Source organism: Vombatus ursinus, unplaced genomic scaffold (genome assembly GCF_900497805.2).
Source record: "Vombatus ursinus unplaced genomic scaffold, bare-nosed wombat genome assembly UNPS02014924.1, whole genome shotgun sequence".
Lineage (NCBI taxonomy): Eukaryota > Metazoa > Chordata > Mammalia > Diprotodontia > Vombatidae > Vombatus > Vombatus ursinus.
In genome coordinates this window covers 5399907-5422714 of record NW_020954702.1, presented here as the reverse complement: position 1 = coordinate 5422714, position 22808 = coordinate 5399907, and the positions used below count along the sequence as shown (strand labels likewise).

The 22808-nt window shown below is 39.3% G+C and overlaps 1 protein-coding gene across 1 annotated transcript in view; it reads left to right on the top strand.

Annotated features, from left to right (window-relative positions):
- The first annotated feature begins 797 nt into the window (after positions 1-797).
- The window catches only part of PDXK (pyridoxal kinase), a 78520-nt gene continuing 56509 nt past the window's right edge, over positions 798-22808 (top strand). Inside the window, exon 1 of the mRNA XM_027843662.1 lies at positions 798-1099. Coding sequence (XP_027699463.1) covers positions 1013-1099 — 87 coding nt within the window. The 5' untranslated portion in view covers positions 798-1012. The remainder of the gene's footprint in view (positions 1100-22808) is intronic.

Below are 22808 nucleotides of genomic sequence, written 5' to 3'. Positions count from 1 at the left end.
TGTCTGAGCATGGGGAAAGACAAGGCAAAGCGGCGATAGGTAACTCTTGATAGAAACCAGCACAACACTAAAATAACCTGAATAACGCAACATAGCGCTATCCGGTTTTCTCTGCTTATTCATAAACCACGTACATGTAATTATGAATGTGTTTGGTCCAGGAGGAAGCCCTTGCCATTTGCAACCAGAGCGTGTGTAGACCTTGGTATCTGCAGAGTGGGAGGAGTCCCAGCCGTTTCAGCGCCAGGTTCACGATCGCCTCCTCCCCTCGCTGTCCTGACGTTGCCTCGTTCAAAGGCTTGCTCAGATTTAATGATGTAAAAACGCAGGCTTAGTGGGAAGGGGGGGTGCGTTTTCTGGAGAGAAACACGCGTGGGCTGTTCATTCCTTCGGGGGCGACCCGCTGCGCCGTGTGGGCGCGGGGCGCGATGCCACGCGAGCGTCAGCCCGACGCCCTCCCATCCACGCCGGCTCCCAAATGTCCTGAAGCCGGCTCAGAGCAAGGATGCGAAACCGAGACTTAGGTGTCTGCGCGGACCGCCTGAGCCGAGCTCGGCAGAGAGGCCCACCGCGCGTGCCGCGGCCAACCCGGGGAGCCGGCGGCGACCCTTTGACCTCGGCTCCGGCCTACGTCACGCCCGCCAGCAACACCCCGAGCCCGGGCAGCCCGCCTCGCGCTCGCAGCTCGGCCCGGCTTGGCCTCGGCTCCTTACTTCCGGTCTGCGCGCTCCGCCCCCCCATTCCCCCGCCCCCCCCCGCCCTCCGGGAGCCGCCTCTTCTGCCTCGGTTACAGCTGCTGCGCTCATTGCTCGGTCGCTCGTCGGCGCGGTCGTACCCTGGCGGGAGTCGCCTCCGTCCAGTAGCCCGGACCAGTCCGCGTCCGAGCCTGCCGGGGCTCTGTCCGGGTGGGCTGCCCGCGCTCTTGCTCCTGACGCTCTGTCTCTTTTTCCTCCTTCCTCATTCAGCCGACCCTAAGCCTCGGGTTTGCTGCTGCCCGGCGGAGGAGACCAGCATGGAGGAAGAGTGCAGGGTCCTGTCCATCCAGAGTCACGTCGTCCGAGGCTATGTGGGCAACCGAGCGGCTACTTTTCCCCTGCAAGTAAGGCGTGGGTGGAAGGGCGCGGAGGCTGGGGGAATGGGCTCTGGCTTGGTTTGCCTGGAAGCCGCGGGGAGGTTAGGGGACAATCCACTGGTTTTTGGGAAAGGTTTGGGAGGCTGCTGGTGGGCGAGCCTGGAGACGCGATCGGGAGCCCACGACCCTCCCTCGGCATGTCCGAGCACCCCCGAGCCCCCCACCCTCCTCCTCTTTTCTTGAGAGTTTATGTAACTCACTCTTTTGTCTAGGTTCCTATGACAGGATTGCAAATAATCTGTTAAGTGGTCTGGGCTTTGGAGGGGAGGTTGGGGTAGGGCAAGGCTTGACACCTAGAAGACTAATTTTATACACACACACACACACACACCTCTATCTACATTATAAATACACATCATATATGTATAGGAGGTTGGGGCAGAGCAAGGCAAGGCTTGTCACACGACTCATTTTATATATGTATATATTTATATACACACGTCTATCTAGATTATAAATACATATCATATACGTATATGTATAGGAGGTTGGGGCAGGGGAAGACTTGACACTTAAGACTCATTTTATATATTTTATATATATATGTTTATATATACACATATGTCTATCTACAGCAATTTACGAACTAATCAAAACACATCATCCATGATAAATACACATCATATATGCATATGTATAAGACATTGGGGCAGTGCAAGGCAAGTCTTGACACTTGGAAGACTCATTTTATGTATATTTATATATACAAATATGTGTACATCTATATTATAAGTACACATGTATAGGAGGTTGGCACAGGGCTTGGACATTCAGAAGACTCATTTTATATATTTATATATACACATGTACATCTGCACTAAATACACATCACATATGCATCTACATATGTATATATCCATACTTATACTTGTGTGGATGTATTCCTATGTGTAGATGTATAGGACGTTGGGGCAGAGCAAGGCTGGTATCTTCTCTGTCCTTAGTTCTCCATCAGCTCTTAGTTCTTAAGCAGACACTCTTATTGTTCAGTCAGTCACTTTTCACTTGTGCCTGTCTCTTCATGACCCCATTTGGGATTTTCCTGGCAAAGATGCTGGAGTGGTTTGCTATTTCCTTCTCCAGCTCATTTGACAGATGAGGAAATGAGGCAGACAAGGTTAAGTAACTTGCCCAGGGTCACACCCTGTCTGAGGCTAGGTTTGAACTCAGGCCTTCTTCCTCTGTCCATTGCACCACCTAGTTGCCCCAAACAGACACTTAGAAGACCCCTATTATATACATACACACACACATACATACATACATATCTAGGAGGTTGGGGCGGGCCAAGACTAGTATTATCTTCCCTGTCTTTAGTTGTCAAGGAGCACTCAGTGAAACAGATTAAGGATTGGGAAGGTACTAGCTGTGAAGGGGGGAAAAAAGCTGTCATTGAACAAGCAATGTAAATTAAACATTGTAAGATATGTATATAATGCCTCTGTATAATGAGCCTATTATGGAAGCATGCTTGCAGACCAGAGTTGTGCAGAAAAGGATAATAAGATGTTTGGGAGATAGGATGTTGGAACTTTTTAATTTTGGTGGGAGAACAGTAGTAGTACTGTAGTAAAAATGGTCTGCTAAGCAACTTACTATAAGCACTTTTCTTGGTGTGGGGGACAAGGTAGAATTTAAGTATTTTTTAAAAATAAAAACCCACTAGGTGTTGATTGAATTAAGACAGGTTTCTTGTCTTTTTTTTTTTTTTTTTTTTTTGAGACAATCAGGGTTAAGTGACTTGCCTAGGGTCACACAGTTAGTAAGTGTTTAAGGTCATATTTGAACTCAGGTCCTCCTGACTCCAGAGCCAGGTCTCTATCCACTGCACCACTTAGCAGCCCCAAATTAGAACATGTTTCCAAGATTCTTGCAGAGTGAAAACCTTAGTAAATAGAGATTGTTACCTATTCTTTTTACCTTTGTGAAAAGGTTCCTTTTCTTAAAGTAGTAGTCATCATTTGCCTTAGGTATTTAGAGATTCTAAACAGCTTTTTGTTAGATGGAGGTTTTCTTTACTAATTTTATAGTAGATCAATAGTTTCTATTTTGTTCCTTCTCCTTAGATGAAATACAGAAAAGGCTTATTTATAAAAAAAAATGCAAATTAAAACAAAACAAAAAAGTGCCCTGGATTGTTTGGATTTTCCATAGGATAAATCAGAAAGAAATGTTAAAAAGTGAAAAGAAATTGGGTACATAGGCCTTACTTTACCATGTTCTGTCTAGAGACTCAGTCTCTGTGAAGCTGCTGTACAATCTAGGGATTTTGAAGAAAAAATAATCTAGGGATTTTGAAGGAAAAAAAGGGACAAGAGGAAAGTTCAAATCATGTATTTGGTATAAACATCAAAGTCTCTAAGATTTGGGTTTTTGTTTTTTGTCTTTTCACGAGGATGGGAAAGAAGGCAGCATAAAGTCAGGCATAGATTGAGGGTGAGATGGTGCAGATAGCTTGTGTTGGTGCTGGTTGTTGATTTACCCCAGTGGCCTGTGCAAAAAAAAAAATTCTAGATTTTATTAATTACTTCCCTTTGTAGATTAAAGAATAGATCGAAATGAGGGGCATGGTTTATTGCTTTTGGTTGCAAATACATCCTTTTTTTTTTTTTTTAAACCTTTGGAATAGAAAACCAGAGGACAATTCTAGAGTTGCATTTGGTTTGTTTTCATGAATTTAATTTTAGGTACATTGCATAGATGGTACCAAAGTCAACATATTGAATCCATATATTTTCAGGGATCTTAATTTTGACTCTGTGGTTGATTTCAAAATAATTTCTTTCTTTTGCTCTTCTTATAACTTGTGGGTTTGCTAATTGTTTTCAGTAATACTTTTAAATTGCCATATTGCTAGGGCATATCTTAGAGGTCGTGAGAGCACTCCATTACCATGGATAACTAAAGGTTTATATTCAGGAGGTATTTGAAAACCATATTGTTCATCATGATGATTACAGCAAGAGAAGAAAGAAAAAAAAAAGAGGTAAAAGAGATCCTGGGGCTTAGTGATACGGTCTATGCAGGATGAGGACCAGAATCAGAGATAAATCAGCTCAATTTGGCATAATTTACCAGTGAAATATTTAGGATACAATGATTAGAAAAGTTATTTCAGTAGCCTCTTTTGCATCCCCTCCCCAGTCTATCCTTCATGCACGATATGTCAGAATAACCTTTCTTGTGCAAAGGTCTGGTCCTGTCATTCCTTTGCTCAGATATCTTCAGTAATTTCCTGTTGCCTACCAAGTTGAGTGTCCTTCACCAGGTATTGAAGTCCCTTTGCAATATCACTTTACACTATTCTGTGTATATAGTAGGAACTTAATAAGTGTTGAGTAGCATAATTTTAATGACCAAGCTTATTCTTGAAGATGAGAAAATGCACCTTTCTCCCTGTTTTGCAGAGGTGGAAGGGGGAGAAGTCCTTATAGATGTGGAATATTGAATATGCTATCAGATTCAAATGTTAGGGTATTTTTGCTGAATTGCTATCTTTTCACTCTCTCTCCTTTATTCTTTGTTACAAGAGAGGATTCAGTCGGGGTGCATATATTTGGAAATTTTGTTAAGTCATTTTTCAGTTATGTCCAACTCTCTACGTCCGCATTTGGGGTTTTTTTGCAGAGATACTGAAGTGGTTTGCCATTTCCTTCTCCAGCTCATTTCACAGATGAGGAAACTGAGGCAAACAGAGTTAAGTGACTTGCCCAAGGTCACATAGCTAATAAGTGTCTGGGGCTGGATTTGAACTCATGAAGATTAGTCTTCTTGATTCCAAGCCCAGTGCTCTATCCACTTTGACACCTAGCTGTCCCCATAAGCATTTGTTGTTGTTTGGTCATTTCAGTTATGTCCCGCTCTTCTGGGATCCCATTTTGGAGTTTTCTTCGAAAAGATACTAGAATGGTTTGCTATTTCCTTCTCCAGCTCATTTTTTGACAGATGAGGAACTGTGGCAAACAGAGTTAAGAGACTTGCCCAGGGTCACATAGCTAGTTGGTGTCTGAGGCCGGATTAAGGAAAACAAAATATATCGTACAATTAAAAAATTAAATGATTGTTAAATTAAAATTGAATTACCTTTCTGCCTATTCAAACAAAAAGGTTAGAATATGCCATCCAAAAGGCCACTTTTCTTGTAGAGTGCTGGCATAAAGTCAAAGGAATTTGAAGAAGAGAGAAATTGGTGACGGCTGAAGCACTTGTGGAAAAGCTTCATGGTACAATTGAGATTAGAGATGAACTTCATGCAGAACCTAGACTAGGGGGTAGGCAAGTCAGGTAGATGCCTAGAATGGAATGCATTGGCAGTGCAATAAGGTAAGCTTTCTATAATTGTGTATATTTTTAATAGTAGACAATTTTGTTCTATTTTTAAAAGTTGTTTTCATTTTCAATTCTGAATTCTCTCCACCCCTCTCCCATCCTTTGAGAAAGCAAGGAATACCCATTATACATATGAAGTCATGCAAAACATTTTCATGTTAGCCGTTTTGCAAAATTTAAGAAAAAAAAAAGCAAGACAAAGAAAGAAGAAAAATTGGGTGTGCAAACCACCTGATACTAGAGCTTCACGCTATAATAGGCAAGTGCTGTGAACGATTGAACTTTTTTTTTGTTTGTTTTTGGTGAGGAAATCAGGGTTAAGTGCCTTGCCCAAGGTCACATGAACTTGTTTATAGCACTTATTTAATACTATATAGTACTAATTTAGCAACAGATGTATTAATTTTGTAAAGCAGTGACTTTATCACTCCTCATCTCCACTTTCCCTTGTACCCCCCCCAATTAATCCACTTAGTTATGGGATTTTTCCCTTGTGTAGAGCTGCCCATGGAAGATAAAACAATCGCCCCATCTGTCTCTGCCCAAGAAGACCACCCGGTCATCTGCCCTGATAGGACAGGCATGGGATTGTAGATATAGAGCTGGGCAGGACCTCAGGGTCGTTTAGTGAAACCCCTTCATTTTGCAGGTGAGAAAACTCAAGGGAGGTTAAGTGACATGGCTAAAGTCACTCAGATAGTAACTTTGTAATAGTACCTCCAGTGCCTGGCATAGTATCTGGTACATAGAAGGCATTTAATCAAGTTTTGGTTAAGGGAGATAAGAATTGAACCTGTAATTATATTCATGTAGGAAATTCCTAGATGAAAAGCTAGATAGTAACAAATATGTTTAAACCCTGAAAGGATAGAGGGCATAAGGAGAAAAAAAGGCTTGTAGCTCAATCTGAATTTCAGTTGCTCTGTCATTTTTCAGTCATGTCCAATACCAGTGTCATGTAGAAAAATTTGTTGCTGTTGTTGAATTATTTCAGTTGTGTCTGACGCTTTGTGACCTCTTTTGGGGTTTTCTTGGCAAAGGTACTGGAGTGGTTTGCCATTTCCTTCTCCAGCTCATTTTATAGATAAGGAAACTGAGGCAAGCAGGGTTAAGTGACTTGCCCAGGATCACACAGCTAATAAGTGTGTGAGGCTGGATCTGAACTCAACTCTTCCTGACTCCAGGCCAGACATTCTATCCACTGTACTGCCTAGTTGTTCAAAGTCAAATTTTTCATTTGTAATAACTAACCTTGTGTTTTTCCTCATTCCTTCAATAGCCCACATTATGGGTGCTTCATTTTTTTGTTAGTAATGTTTTAACTGGGAATTCTGGCACCTGGAGCAGATTTAGTTAGAGAGGGGAACAGGAGGGAGAAAGAGATTCTAGGATACTCCAAGCCAGTACATGCCCCACAGTCATTGTCAATGATGCCATGTGTTATGGATCCCAGCAGTGCAGAGACTGAGTGCAATTGTGCCATTGTGGTGGTAGGAAAAAGTACCTTGAGAAGAGGATGGTGTGTGTCTTGGGCAGCACGTTTCTATCTGTCAGGGTACTAAAATCAGGTGGATGGAGGGATACTGTATTTGTTCCTTGAGGTAGTCCTCTGTGTCTCATGGTCCTCCACTGGCCCTGTGCCATCTGCTGTAGGAAAAAAGCACCAACCTCATATGACAAAGCCCCGGGATAAAAGCCTAGTGGTCCCATGCTAGATACAGTTCTTAATGTTAGTAACTGTATCAAACGTAGAGTACTGATAAAAAGGTTTGATGAATTAGGCTGAAATTACTTGAACACCTGACTACTGAACCAGATTGAAATGTAATTGGGACATGTTTAATAAAATATAATAAAGTCTAGATCATGTTAATTTGTGGTTTTCTTCTGTCACTTAGCATAGTGCTTGGCATATAGTAGATGCTTAATGTCTATTGACTAGGATTATGAGGTGATGAATACAGTAGGTCAATGGCAATGTCTGAGAGTTGTTACAAAGGTAGAAATGATAGGACTTGGCAAACTGATTGGAGGAGTGGAGGATAAAACCTGCATTACAAGCCTGGTGATTGGGGAGAATGAGACTGTAGGTCAGCAGAGAGTTAAGAGCTGGACAAATGGATCTGAAAATCATCTGTATAAAGAGGTTAATTGAATGCATGTGACTTGAGGAGATCACTAAGAAAAATAATAGAGGGAAAAGAGAAGAGGGCCCTGGATAGAGCCTTGGGGAACACCCATTTCCTAAGTGGGCTTGACCTGAATGAAGACCCAACAAAGGAGACTGAGAGTGGTCCAACAGGTAGGAGAAAACAGAGAAAAGAAAGCATCAGGAAGAGGGTGCATCAAAAGCAAGAAGGGTGAAAATTATGCAACCAAGATTAGAAGGAAAGCAGGAAGCTAGGAAACAATTTTTATAGCAAGTATCTCTGATAAAGGCCTTATTTCTCAAATATATGGAGAATTCAGTCAAATTTATAAGAGTACAAGTCGTTCCCCAGTTGATAAATGGTCAAAGGATATGAACAGGCAGTTTTCAGTAAAAAAAATCAAATCTATCTGTAGTCATATAAAAAATGCTCTAAATCACTATTGATGAGAGAAATGCAAATTTAAAAAACTCTGAAGTACCACCTCACACCTATCAGATTGACAGAAAAATGATAAATGTTGGAGAAGGTGTGGGAAAATTGGGACACTAATGCACATGGGTAGAGTTGTGAATGGATCCAGACATTCTGGAGAGCAATTTGGAACTATGCCCAAAGAGCAATCAGCTGTGCATACCTTTTGATCCAGTAATACCACCACTAGATTTGTATCCCAAAGAGATCATGAAAAAGGGAAAAGGACCTACATGTGCAAAAATATTTATAGCAGCTCTTTTTGTGGTGGCAAAGAATTGGAAATTGAGGGGATGCCTATCAATTGGGGAATGGCTGAACAAGTTGTGGTATATGAATGTGATGGAATACTGTTGAGCTATAAGAAATGATGAGCAATGAATTTAAGAAAAACTTAGAAGGACTTACATGAACTGATTCAAAATGAAATGAACAGAACCAGGAGAACATTGTACGCTGTAACAGTGACATTGTTTGATAATCAACTATGATTGACTTAGCTCTTCTCAGCAATACAATTATCCAAGACAATTCCAAAAGATTCATGTTGGAAAATGCTATCCATATCCAGAGAAAGAACTGATGGATTCTGAATGCAGTTCAAAGCATACTATTTTCAGTTTTTAAATTTTTTTGTTTTTTTTTCCTTTTATTCTGTTTCTTCTTATACAACATGACTAATATGGAAATATGTCTGATATGATTGCATATGTATAACCTATATCAAATTGCTTACCCACTTAGGGAAGAGAGGGAGAAGACGGAGAAAATTTGGAACTCAAAATTTTATAAAAAATGAATTATTTTTACATGTAATTGGGAAAAATATTTAAAATTTTAAAAAAGGATGAAAATCGAGAAGACCATCAGATTTAGCAATAAAGAGATCATTGATAGCTTTGGAGAAAGCAAGAAGTTTCAGTTGAATGATCAGAAGCCAGACTGCAGAGATTTAAGAAGAGAATGACAGGAAAGCTAGTGGAAACACCAATTGTCTTTTCAAGTTTAGCCAGGATAGAGAGAAGAGATATAGGATGATAATTAGTGGTGATTGATGTATCAAGTGAGAATGGGGGAGATATAAGCCTGTTTTAGGCATTAGGGAAGCAGGCAATAGACAAGAAGAGATGGAAGATTAGTGAGTGAACAACAGTGATATAGGAGAAGTCTGCTGGAGATTGTGGGTTGGAACAGGATCACTTGTGCATATAGAGAGGGGTTTGCCTTAACCAAGAAGGACCACTTCTTCATGTTAGGTGGGTGAAGGAGGGAATAGTAGCAGAAGGAATCTGAGCAATGTGAGATGAGAAAGAAGGAAAACGGGCAAATGGTCTCAGTTTTTTCAGTGAAATATGAGGCCAAGTTCTCAGCTGAGAGGGTGAGGAAGGAAGAGCCGCAGCAGGAAAGTTCAGGGGTAATGGGCTTGGGAGAGAGTTGAGGGAGTCGTGGTTTTTTTGTTTGTTTGCTTTGATTTCCAGCATTTTTAGTTGTTTGTGTCACAGTCATTTCATCTTAGGTACAGGTCACCCTTCCCCCTACAGTGATAAAAACAAAGGGACACCTCTCAGAAATGCTGCCTGGACGGGGCTTCTCAGAGCACTCAGTTTCCAGGGTGAGGGATCAGCCAGGCTGAGGTTGCACAGAACTGGAAGTGTGTGTTGTGGGTGCAGGGAAGGCCTTGAAGACAAGGCAAAGAAGACCCAAAAAGGCGATAAATGCTAGTGGTCACAGAGGTTTACAGTTCTGCAGAGGCACATTTCTATGGGCTGCCAAATGGTGTCAGGAGACTCCCTAAGAGAAGGTCTGGGGGAAATGCCACTATTTCAGGGCTCGAGTGGCCTTGATTCCTCTAGTGGCTTAACTGGGGATGAGGAGGAGGTGGAACAGGAGATTGTATGAACCTGCAGTGGTTCACAGAGTGCTGCTTAATACTGAATTTTACTCCTCATGGAAACTGTTCAAGGAGACCCCCACTAGCTCCTGAGGGGCTGGGTGTCATGGACTTGAGTTGAATGGACCTTTTCCAGCTCGGATTCCTGTTTGGTCAGTGCTGTGAATAGACAGCTGTTAGGGAGCTCATCTGAGAAGCTGAAAGGTAAAGAGAAGTCTGTGGTCAGGACTACCCATTCATGCCACAGCCCATCACCATCTGCCAGTTGCCAGAACCTTTAGAGATGGAGGATCCAGGCAAAGAGTGGTCTTTTGAACTGGTTTTGGGAAACTCCAAGGGACTGCTTCCTGTTTGGAAAAAGTTACCAGAATGGTTAAAGAATGAGAAACTAGAAAACTTGGCTTCTACAATGCCTTGATAGGAAGGCTGTCTGTCTTCTGATTACTGGGATGGCTTCAGGGCACAATCTGGGGAGAAGATATGTGACTCTTCCTTCAAGTTGCCTATGTCTGTGCTGCTGTCACACTTGGGTCCCCAGATTTGCAGGGGAAGCTCGCAGTTGCTCCAGGGCAACTGTCATTGATGAGGGAGAAGTTACTACTTAGGCTGCTTGTGCTACCCTACCCCTTCTTTTCAGGATACAAAGGTCATCTACAGTGAGGCTGTGTCCCTGTCTGGAAAGTTCACTTCTCCTTGGATCAGGTCTGCACATCATTAGGTCCATGAAAGGATTTTGGGCAGCCCATGAAAAATGTAGAGGATGTAAAATAGACCTGTACAACATACTGCCTGCGGGCTGCTTTGGTGGGCTACAGGTGGCCCATGGGTCATATGTTATGTAGGCCTGCCTTGGATCATACTACCTTGGAAGTTCCAAAATCCTATAGACCCACAGGCTTAGCTTTGAAAGCGGCAAGAAAGGCCCAAAGCTTCGGACAGTACCTCCTCTACACTAGGAGCCCAACTTTAACATAAAGGAAAAAATAAAGAATTAGGCTGGAAAAACGAGAAAACAGCAGAAAAAGATCCTGACTATAAAAAATTACTATGGTGACTTTCAAGAGACAAAAACTCGGAAGACAAAATTGCTACATGCAAAGCCTCAAAGAAAAATGTGATTGGGGGGCAGGTGGCGCAGTGGACAGAGCACTGGCCCTGGAGTCAGGAGGACCTGAGTTCAAATCCAGCCTCAGACACATAACACTCAGTAGCTGTGTGACTCTGGGCAAGTTACTTAAGCCCAATAGCCTCACCAAAAAGAAAAAAAAAAAAAGGTGATTGGTCACAACGCTTCCTCCTCCCCCCAAAAAATAATGATTCTTGAAAGAGCTCAAAAATAATTTAAAAAATCAAGTAAGGTAGAAGAAAAATTGAGAAAAGAAAATTTTGAAAAGAGAGTTGGCAACTTGGTAAAGAGGCAGGAAAAATACTGAAAATACCTTGAAAAACAAAATTGACCAAATGTTAAACGATACACAAAAATCCATTGAAGAGAAGAATGTTCTAAAAATCAAAAGCTAAGTGGAAAAAAGATGTACAAAAATTCACTGAAGAAAAGAACTCCTTAAAAAGTAGGATTGTCCAGGGAGCAGCTAGGTAATGCAGTGGATAGCGCACCAGTCCTGGATTCAGGAAAAACCTGAGTTCAAATCTGGCCTCAGACACATAATATTTACTGGCTGTGTGACCCTGGTAAAGTCACTTAACCCCATTGCCTAGCCAAAAACAAAAACCAAAAAAAAGTAGGATTGTCCAAATGGAAAAGAGGTACAAAAGCCCCTTGAAGAAAATAATTCCTTAAAAATTAGAATTGGGCAAATGGAAGCTAATGACTACATGAGACATCAAATAATCAAACAAAATCAAAAGGATAAAAAAAAGAAGAAAATGTAAAATATCACATTGGAAAAACAGTTGACCTGGAAAATAGATCCAGGAGAGAAACTTTAAAAATTATTAGACTACCTGAATGTCATGATAAGAAAAAAAATAGCCTAAACATTGTATTTCAAGAAATTGTGAAAGAAAACTGTCCTGACAGCCTAGAATAAGGATAGAATAGAAATTTAAAGAATCCACTGATCACTTCCTGAAAGAGATCTCAAAATGAAAACTCCCAGGAATATTATAGTTGTATTTCAGAACTCCCAGGAATACTATAGTTATATTTCAGAATTCCCAGGTCAAGGAGAAAATATTGCAAGCAACCAGAAAAGAAATAATTCAGGGGTAGCTAGGTGGTGCAGTGGATAGAGCATCGGCCCTGGATACAGGAGTACCTGAGTTCAAATCTGTCCACAGATACTTGACACTTACTAGCTGTATGAGCCTGGGCAAGTCGCTTAACCCCATTGCCTAGCCAAAAAAAAAAAAAGAGAGAGAGAAAGAAAGAAAAGAAATGATTCAAATGTCATGGAGTCACAGTCAGGGTGACACAAGATTTAGCAGCATCTACATTAAAGGATCAGAGGGCTTGGAATGTGATATTCTGGAGGGCAAAAGAGTGAGGATCACAACCAAGGATAAACTACCCAGCAAAACTGAATATAATCCTTCAGGGGGGAAAATGGATATTTAATGAGATAAGAGGGCTTTCAGGCATTCCTAATTAATAGAACATTTGACTTTCAAATACATGACTCAAGAAAAGAAAAAAATAAGGTATAAACAGGAAAGATAAATCATAAGGGATTCAATATGATTACTGTTTATATTCCTACAGGGGAAGATGATACTTGTAACTCCTCAAAACTACCATTATGAGGGCAGTTAGGAGGAGTATACATAGACAGAGGTCATGAGTATGACTTGACTATGATGGAATGATTTCAAAAAAATAAAATTAAGGGTAAGAAAAAAGGATGGACTGGGAAAAGGGGAAGAGAGAGGTAGAATGGGGTAAATTAGTTCACATAAAAAGGATGAGAAAGGAAGAACTTTTACAGTGGAGGGAAAATGGGGTTCGTAGGCAATGCTTGTACCATACTCTCATTGGAATTGGTTCAAAGGGGGAATAATATACACACTCAGAGAAGTAGGAGGGGTGGGAGGCTAATAAAAGAGAGGGCATATTGGGGGAGACAGTGGTCAGAAGCAAAACACCTTTTTTTTGTTTTTGTTTTTTTGGTGAGGCAATTGGGGTTAAGTGACTTGCCCAGGGTCACACAGCTAGTAAAGTGTCATGTGTCTGAGGCTGAATTTGAACTGAGGTCCTCCTGACTCCAAGGCTGGAGCTTAAGAAGCAAAACACTTTTGAGGAAGGACAGGATGAAAGGAGAGAGAAGGGTAAATGGGGAAAAATAGGATGGAGGGAAATACACAGTAATCATAACTGTGAATGTGAATGGTAGGAACTCACCCATGAAACAGAAGTGGATAGCAGAGTGTATTAAAAACCAGAATCCAGTAATATGTTGTTTATAAGAAACACACTTGAAGTAAAGAGGCACATGCACAAAGTTAAAATTATTATGCTTCAGCTGAAGGATAAAAAAGGAGGAATAGCAATTGTTAAGATTTTTACTGAGCCAGTGTCTAACCCGGGAATGACGAAACAGCAGGCCAGAAACAAAGTGCCAGTAATCAGATAGCGGTTTAATTAGTTTTATTATGAAGAACAGATGTGCAAATTGGAAATTCTCCTGATCAGAATTCCACTTTGCTGTAGTGAAGGCAGAGATTATATACATAGATCACAAGTCGGAAAGGACGGGGAAGGTGGATTACAAACAACTGTTTCTCAGGGTCTGAGTGGTTTCCCATGAGAAGCCCACAATACAGGTGTTCTGGAGTTCTGTGGGAACCTTATTATTTTAGATCTTTAGGGGTCATTACTTGGTGGTCACAGGACCAGAGTTCTGTGACAACAACAGGTTCTACAATCTTTGATTCACTTCACCAAAGGTACACAGGCACAAGAATGCAGTGATTGTGAGTATTTTCAAGATTTGATTGATTCAACTGCATTGTGAGCTTCTGACTCATGAGCCAGATGAGGCAATTCTGAAAAATCTAAATTATTACTATATTCATTACACATACATCAATTAATATGAAAATCATAACTCTCTTCACACAATCATGATCTCAAAGAAAAAGCAAAAATAGATCTAATTAAAAGAGATAAGCAGGGCAACTACATTTTGCCAAAAGATAATAGACATAGACAGTGAAGCAATAGCAATTGAACATATGCACCAAATAGTATAGCATCCAAATTCTTTAAAAAAATTTTTTCTTTAATAGTATTTTATTTTTCCCCAATTTTATGTAAAGACAATTTTAGCATTCGTTTTTATAAAATTTTGAGTTCCAAATTTTTCTCCCTTATTCATAAAACAGTGAGCTACTTGATGTGTCATATATGTAGCATGCAAATTCTTAAAGGAAAAGTTAAATGAGTTACAGGAGGAGATAAAACTATGCTAGTGGGGGACCTTAACTTTCCCCTCTCAGAACTAGATAAATCTAACCAAAATAAATAAATAAACAAGAAAGAAGTTAAGGAGATGAATAGAATTTTAGAAAAGTTAGATGTGATAGACCTCTGGATAAAATGAATGGGAATTGAAAGAAATTTATCTTTTTTCTTAGCAGTACATGGCACCTACACAAAAGTTTACCATGTATTAGGACGTAAAAACTTCACAATCAAATGCAAGAAAGGAGAAATATCAAATGTGTCCTTTTCAGACCACAATGCAATAAAAATTACATTCAGTAAGGGGTTTGAGGAAATAAATTATAAATTAATTGGAAACTAATCTAATTCTAAAGAATGACTGGGTCAAAGAACAAATCATAGAAAATCAATTTTATTAAAGAGAACGACAACAATGATACAATGTACCAGAATTTGTGGGATACAGCCAATGCCATTCTTAGGAAAAAAATTATATCTCTAAATGTTAACATCAATAAAATAAAGAGCAGAAATATAAATTGGGTGTACAACTGAAAAAAAACTAAGAAGAGAACAAATTAAAAATCCCCACTTAAACATCAATTTGGAAATCCTGAAAATCAAAGGAGTGATTTATAAAATTGAAAGTCAGAAAATCATTGAACTAATAAATAAAACTAGGAGCTGGTTTTATGAAAAATAAAATAAACTATTGACTAATTTGATGTAAAAAAGAAAGAAAACCAGAGTATCAGTGTCAAAAATGAAAAGGGCAAATTCATCACCAATGAAGATGAAATTAAAGCAATTATTAGGAAATATTTTGTCTAATTATATGCCACTCAATCTGACAATCTAAGTGAAATGGATGATTATTTTAAAAAATATAAGTTGCCCAGATTAACTGAAGAGGAAATAGAATACTTAAATAATCCCACCTTAGAAAAAGAAATTGAATAAGCCATCATTGAGCTCCCTAAGAAAAAATACCCAGGACCAGAAGGATTCACAAGTGAATTCTACCAAACATGTAAAGAACAATTAATTCCAATACCATATAAACTATTTGGAAAAATAGGCAGAGTTCCACCATATTCCTTTTACAACATAAATATGGTGCTGATACCTAAACCAGGAAGAGCAAAAACAGAGAAAAAAATTATAGACCAATTTCCCTAATGAATATTGATGTAGAAATTTTAAATAAAATACTAGCAAGGAAATTACAGCAGTATATTGCAAAGGTCATACACAGTAACCAGGTGGGATTTATACCAGGAATGCAGGGCTGGTTCAGTATGAGGAAAACTATCATCATAATTGACCATATCAATAACAAGACCAACAAAATCATATAATTATAGGTGCAGAAAAAACTTCTTGACAAAATACAACACTTATTCCTATTAAAAACACTGGAAAACATAGAGTAAGTAAAGTTTTCCTTAAAATGATAAGTATTATCTATCTAAAACTATCAGTAAATGTAATATGCTATGAGCCTTTCCAGTAAGATCAGGGGTAAAGCAAGGATGCCCATCATCACCACTGTAATTCAGTATTGTTCTAGAACTGCCAACTATAGCAGTAAGACTAGAAAAAGAAATTGAAGAAATTAAAATAGGCAATGAAGAAACAAAATTATCACTTTTTGCAGATGATATGATGGTATACTTAGAGAATCCTAGAGAATCAACTAAAGAAACTAGTTGAAATAATTAACTTCAACAAAGTTGCAAGACATAAAACAAACCCAAAATAAATCATCAGCATTTCTATATACTACCGACAAAGTCCAACAGCAAGAGACAGGAAGAGAAATTCCATTTAAAATGACAGTAGACAGTATGAAATATTTGGGGAGCCTACCTGCCAAGACAAACCCAAGAATGATATGAAAACAATTACAAAACACTTCACACAAAGTCAGATCTAAACAGTTGGAGAAATGTTAATTGCTCTTGAGTAGATTGAACCAATATAATAAAAATGACAATTCTACCTAAATTGATTCATTTATTCAGTGCCACACAAATCAAACTACCAAAAATTATTTTATAGAGCTAGAAAAAATAACAAAATTCAGATGATATAAAAGGACAATGACAAATCTTTGAGGGATTGTCTGAAAAGGGATACATTACTGCGCTGTTTTTGGAGCTGTGAATTGTTCATTAATCCCGTATAGTGGAGAAGTGACAATTAAAGCATCTCTGAGGTTCCACATCACACAGATCAGATTGGCAAAGATGACAAAAATGAATAATGACAAAGTTTGGAGGTTCAGTGGTTTGTTTTTTTTTTCTTTTGGTGAGGTGATCGGAGTGTGCTATCCACTGTGCCACCTAGCTGCCCCAGGAGGTTCAATGGGAAAAGAGGCATATTAATGCATTATTGTTGAAGCTATGAATTATTCTAGTCATTGTGAAAAGCAATTTTGAGCTATATAAATATACATATATATTAAATATATTTAAAGCAAATAGAGTGTAAAGCAGATAGATATTGTGATAGGGTGCTGGGCCTGAGTTCACAACTGGCGTCAGATACTAGCCTCACTAGCTGTGTGATCTTGGGTAAGTAATTTAATCTCTCTTTACCTTAGTTTCCTCATCTGTAAAATGGGGAGGATAACAACACCTACCCCATAGTTGTTATGAGGCTCAGATGAGATAATATTTGCAGAGCCTAGTGCCTAGAACATAGAAGGTGCTATATGTCAATTGATAAGTCAAGAACATTTATCAACCTCCTGTGTGCCACGTACTGTGCTGAGTCTTGGGGATACAAAAAGAAGCAAAAGATAGACCCTAGCCCCAAAGAAGACAACATGCAAATAAATATGTGAAAAGCTAGCTATGCATAAGATAAATAAGATATAATCAATAAAGGCAGGTAGTAGAATTTTGAGGGATTGGGGGAGGTTTCCAGTAAAAGATGGGATTTTAGCACTTGGTGAATAAATGCTGTTATTATCATTATATCCAAAAAATTGCTCAACTGGCATGCTTACCGCTTAGCCTATACTCCAGAGAGAGGAGAAAGAGGAAGAGGAAGAGGACCATATGTACAAAAACATTTATAGCAGTTCTTTTTATGGTAGCAAAGAATTGGAAACCAAGGGGATAGCCATCTTTGGAGAATGGCTGAACAAATTATGGTATATAAATGTAATAGAATACTATTATGTCATAAAGAATGATGAAAGGGTGGTTTCAGAAAAACCTTGGGTGATTTGTATAAACTGATGCAGAATGAAGTGAAGAGAAGCAAGAAAAAAAATTACATAAGAGTAAAGTTATAAAGAACTTTGAAAGATTTAAGTACTCTGGTCAATATAATGACTGGTCCAAAGAAACCACAATGAAGTAAGCATGCTACCCAACCTCCAGATAGAAAGGTGACTGACATAGAGTTTAGTTTCAGATGCATATTTTTGGACATGGCCAGTTCGGGAATGTATTTTGCTTGAGTATGTATGCTCAAAACAGGGTTTTGTTTTCATTTTTCTTTTTTCCACAATGGGTAGGGAGATAGAAGGGAGAGTATATATATATATACACACACATGTATATATATATATATTTTTTTTTAATTGAAAGAAAACTAAATTTATTTGGAAGGGCACATTGTGGCTAGGTTGTAAAGGCTTTAAAAACTAAATAGAGGACATTCTATTTTATCTTGAAAACAATAATATACACTGAATTTTATTGAGTAGAGAGTGTCATAGTCACTTCTACTCTTAAGGAAATTGCTTTGGCAACAGTGTATAGGATGGCCTAGAGTGGTGAGAGAATTGATGCAGGGAGGCTAATTAGCTGAAGCCCCAGTAGCTTGAGTAGCTGTTGCATTACTCTTGGTTTGAGATTATGAGGAACTGACCTAGGACAACAGCTGTCTTTATGAGGAGGGAGAAGGGGTCAGATGCAGGAAATATTATGGAGGTAGAAATTTGGCAGCTGACTGGTTATGTTTTACAAAGGATAGTGAGAAGTACAGGATAATGTGAATGTTATAAATCTTGGAGCCTGGAAAGGTCATGGTACCTTTGGCATAGAGAAGTTTGGAATGAGGGTGGTGGTGGATGAAATTAGTTCAATTCTGGAAATGTTGAGTTTGAGATGTCTCTTACACATTCCATTTCAGATGTCTGATAGGCAAGGCAATTGGTAATGTAGCACTACAGGTCAGAGACTAGATCTAGATATATGGGTTTGTGAGTCATCTGCATAGAGATGATTCTTGAACCAATGCGAGCTGATGAATTGACTAAAAGAAATGTGTAGCAGGAAAAGAGCAGAAGGCCTAGGTCAGAAACTTGGGGAACACTCAGTTATGGAAGATGATATGGGTTGGAAAGGGGGCAGGCAGACAAGCAGAAAGAAAACTAGGAGAGAGTAGTGTCATAGAATCCTTAGCATCCAAGAGGAGAAGGTGGTCATCAGTATCAAGTACAACAAATAGGTTCAAAAGAATGAGGATTGAACGAAGACCATCAAATTTGTTAGGTGAGAGATTGTACCTTTGGAGAAAGCAGTGTCAATTTAGCGATGAGGTCAGGAGCCAGAATAGGTGGGCTGAAGATTGTGTTAGAGAAGAAGCAGATGCAATGAATGGAGGGAGTTTTTAAAGGAGTTTAATTGAGAAAGGAAAGAAACCTTGAACAATCACTTGAGTGGATGGCAAGTTGGAAGAGACTTGGCCATATTAGAAGGACAAGTAGATGGGGAGAGGTTGAAGATGGGGTTTAGAGCAGAGAGAGAGGGAGAGGGAGAGGCCTTGAAGACAGAATGTGCAAAAATAACTTAATATTATAGGTCTTATAGAAGAACAAGTCTAGGAATTTAGTATAAAAATACAAGGCCAAGAGCCATTCCCCAATGGATAAGTGATCAAAGGATATGAACAAACAGTTCTCCAAACTACCGACAACTGTATTTAAAACTTCTCAAATTACTAATAATAGGAGAAATGCAGATCAAAACAACTCAGGTTTAACTTCATACCCAGAAAAATGGGAATAACTAATGATAGAGGAGTTGTAGAAGGATAGGAATACTAATACAGAGTAGATACTAATCCGATGGAAATGGCTAAACAAATTGTAGTACATGGGTACAATGGAATATCATCGTGCCATAAAAAGTGAAAATACATGGGATTAGAACTGAGTGGAGGAAGCAAACCCAAGGAAGCCATGTACATGACTATATTAATGTAAATGGAAAGAATAATAAAATGAATCTGAACACTCTAATTACAATGACCAGTCTTGACCCCCTTGAAGATAGTTGAGAAAATGTACCTTTCTCCCTTCATTGTAGAGGTGAGATACTATTGATCTTCCCTATTGCCCACAAACATGCCTATGTTTCCCCTAGCCTCCAAAATCCGTCACTTGTTTGTGCTATCCCTACTAGTTATTATTCCAGCTAGGTGGCACAAGTAAGTCTGGAGTCAGAAAGTCCCAAGTTCAAATCCAGCCTCAGCCATTAACTGTGTGACCCTGGGTATGTCACTTAAACTCTGTCCAACCTAGTTTCTTCAACTGTAAAAAAATAACAGCACTGACCTCCCAGGATTGTTGGGAGGATTAAATGTGATATTTGTATGTAGCAGCACTATATGTTAGCTGTTTATTAAGCCTCCCTTTTGTGGTTAAACTTGAGAAGGTCGTCTATCATTGGTGCCTTTACTTCCTCTCACTCTCTTCTTACCTTTCTGCCATCTGGCTTCTGTCCTCATCATTCAACTGAAGCCATTCAATCTAATATTACCAATGATCTCTTAATTGTCAAATCTAGTGGCCTTTTCTCAGTCCTTATGCTTGTTCTCTGCATCCTTTGACACTCTTGTTCACCCTCTTCTTGATATTCTCTTCTCTGTGGATTTCCATGACATTGCTCTGTCTATCCTAGTTCTTCTTCTACTTGTCTGATTGCTGCTTCTCAGACTCTGGAGCTGATTCCTCATCCAGGTCATGCTCACTAACCATGACAGTCCCGCAGTGCTCTTCTCTCTAGACTATACTTACTATTTTGCTTGGTGAATTCATCAGTTCCCATGGATTCAATTATCATATCTATGCAAATGATTCTCACATCTACTTATCCAGACCCAGCTTGTCTCCTGATCTCTCACTTCTCCACCTTAAAGTCAGCATGCCTAAAACTGAACTCATTACCTCTCACTCCAGGAGTTTGCTTCTTCTGAGCTTCCTTACTGAGGAAACTTAGGGGTCATCTTTGCCTCCCTGTTGTCTCTTCACATAACCAATCTGTTGCCAAGTCCTGCCTGTCACTTCTACCTTTGTAACAAATCTGATTTGCCCTTTCTTTCCTTTGACACTGCCCCAGCTGTGGTCCAGGACCTCATCCTCTCACACTTAGTATATTGTAGTAGCTTTAATTGATCTCCAGAAGTTGATCTCTTTGTCTGGTTTTCCCACATTCCTGTCCGTCTTCCACTCAGACATCAAATTGATCTTCCTGAAGAACAGCTCTGGCCATGTCATACTGACCCTATTCAGTAGACTTCAATGTCTCTCTTTCACCTCTAGGATCAAATATAAAATCCTCTGGCTTTCAAAGCCTTTCCTGACCTGGTTCCTTCCTACCTTTCCAGTCTTCCTATATCTTACTTCTCCTGGTGTTCTCTATGATCCAGTGACACTGGCCTCCTTGCTGTTCTTAGCCCAAGACGTTCTATTTACAGGTTCAGAGCATTTTCACTCCCATGGCTGGGATTTTTTTCCCTCCTCACTTTTTTTTGGTTTGTTTGTTTTTGCTTTTTGGTTAGGCAATCAGGGTTAAGTGACTTGACCAGGATTGCACAGCTAGTAAGTGTCTGAGGCCATATTTGAACTCAGGTCCTCCTGACTCCATGGCCAGACAGAGCTCTATCCACTGCACCACCTAGCTACCCCTCCCTCCTCATTTTTGCTTCCTGACCTTCCCTGGCTTCCTTCAAGTCCCAGATAAAAATCTGACCTTGTATTAGAAGCTTTTCCCAATCCCTCTTTAATACTAGTGCCTTATATCTATTGATTATCTCCAGTATGTTTTGTATATGTGTTTTGCACATAATTGTTTAGATGTTTCCTCAGTTAGACTGAGTTCCTTGAGAGCAGGGACTTTTTTTTTTTGTATTTCAAGCACTTAGCACAGTCCCTGGTTATGATAGATGCATAATAAATGTTTGTTGACTGTCAGACATGGTTAATATGTTGGTTTTGCTGAATTGCTTTTTCCTGTTTAGTTTTTAACCTTTGTTATAAAGGATGGCTTACCAAGTAAGCAGGCCATGGAAATAAATGTAATAGAACAATAAAAGGCATACATGGATATTTTTTAAAAGAAAAATACTTTAAAAGCTAATATTTACATCTCTGCTCTGGCATTTCAGGAATCCAATTTTGTTTACATGTGTATTCCCCAGGCAAATTAGATCTCTTAGTTACTGTTACTGTAGCTGTACTAGTAGGGACAGTTATATATAGTTGGTGACTATTGACTTTTAGGGTTTTCTTTTTGTAGAACTGAACCTCAATCAGTTTTGGAAGAGACAAAGGACAAGTGATCAAAACCTAAGAAATCCATCACATTTATATATCACAACTTACTCAACCATTCCTCAATTGAAGGGCATCATTTAATTTTCCGGTTTGTTTGTTTTTTCACTACCACACAAAGAGCTGTTATAAACATTTTTGTACATAAAAGCCCTTCACAACTTGGACTTAACCTACCTTTTCTACCTTATTATATATTACTTGCCTTCCTGTACTCTATAGTCCAGACTGACTGTCTTGCTGTTCCTCACATATGGACCTCCATTCTTGGTCTCTGGTGTATTGGTTTTTCTGTGCCTCATGCTAGGAATGTTCCTCATGTGCTCCCACCTCCTTGAATCCCATGTTTCCTTTGGAACTCTGCTCAAGGCACATGAAGCCATTTCTGATCACCACCACTCCTCCCTAGCAGCTCCTAGTGCTTTCTCACTTAAAATTTGTCTTATATTCGTTTTGTATATGTGTATTTGTATACATGTTGTCCCTTGTGATAAAATGTAAGATCCTTAAGGGCAGAGACTTTCATTTTTGTTTTTATAGCCCCAGCACCTAATACAGTACTTAAGTATTTAATAGTTGCTTGTTGATAAATTGAAGAGGGATAAGGATTCTGGAGAGACAGGCTGTATGAAGGCAAGGAGGCAGGAGAATAGCCAGTAGGCCAGTTTGATTGGAACAAAGAATACGTGAGGGGAAATATTAGGAAATATATATGGAAAAATCGGTTGGGACCAGGTTACAAGACTTCTAAACTCCAACCACCCTGAGAAGTTTGCATTTTATCCCATAGACAGTAAGGCAGGATTAAAGATTTTTCAGGAGGGTGATATGATTAGACTTAAACCATAGGAAATCCA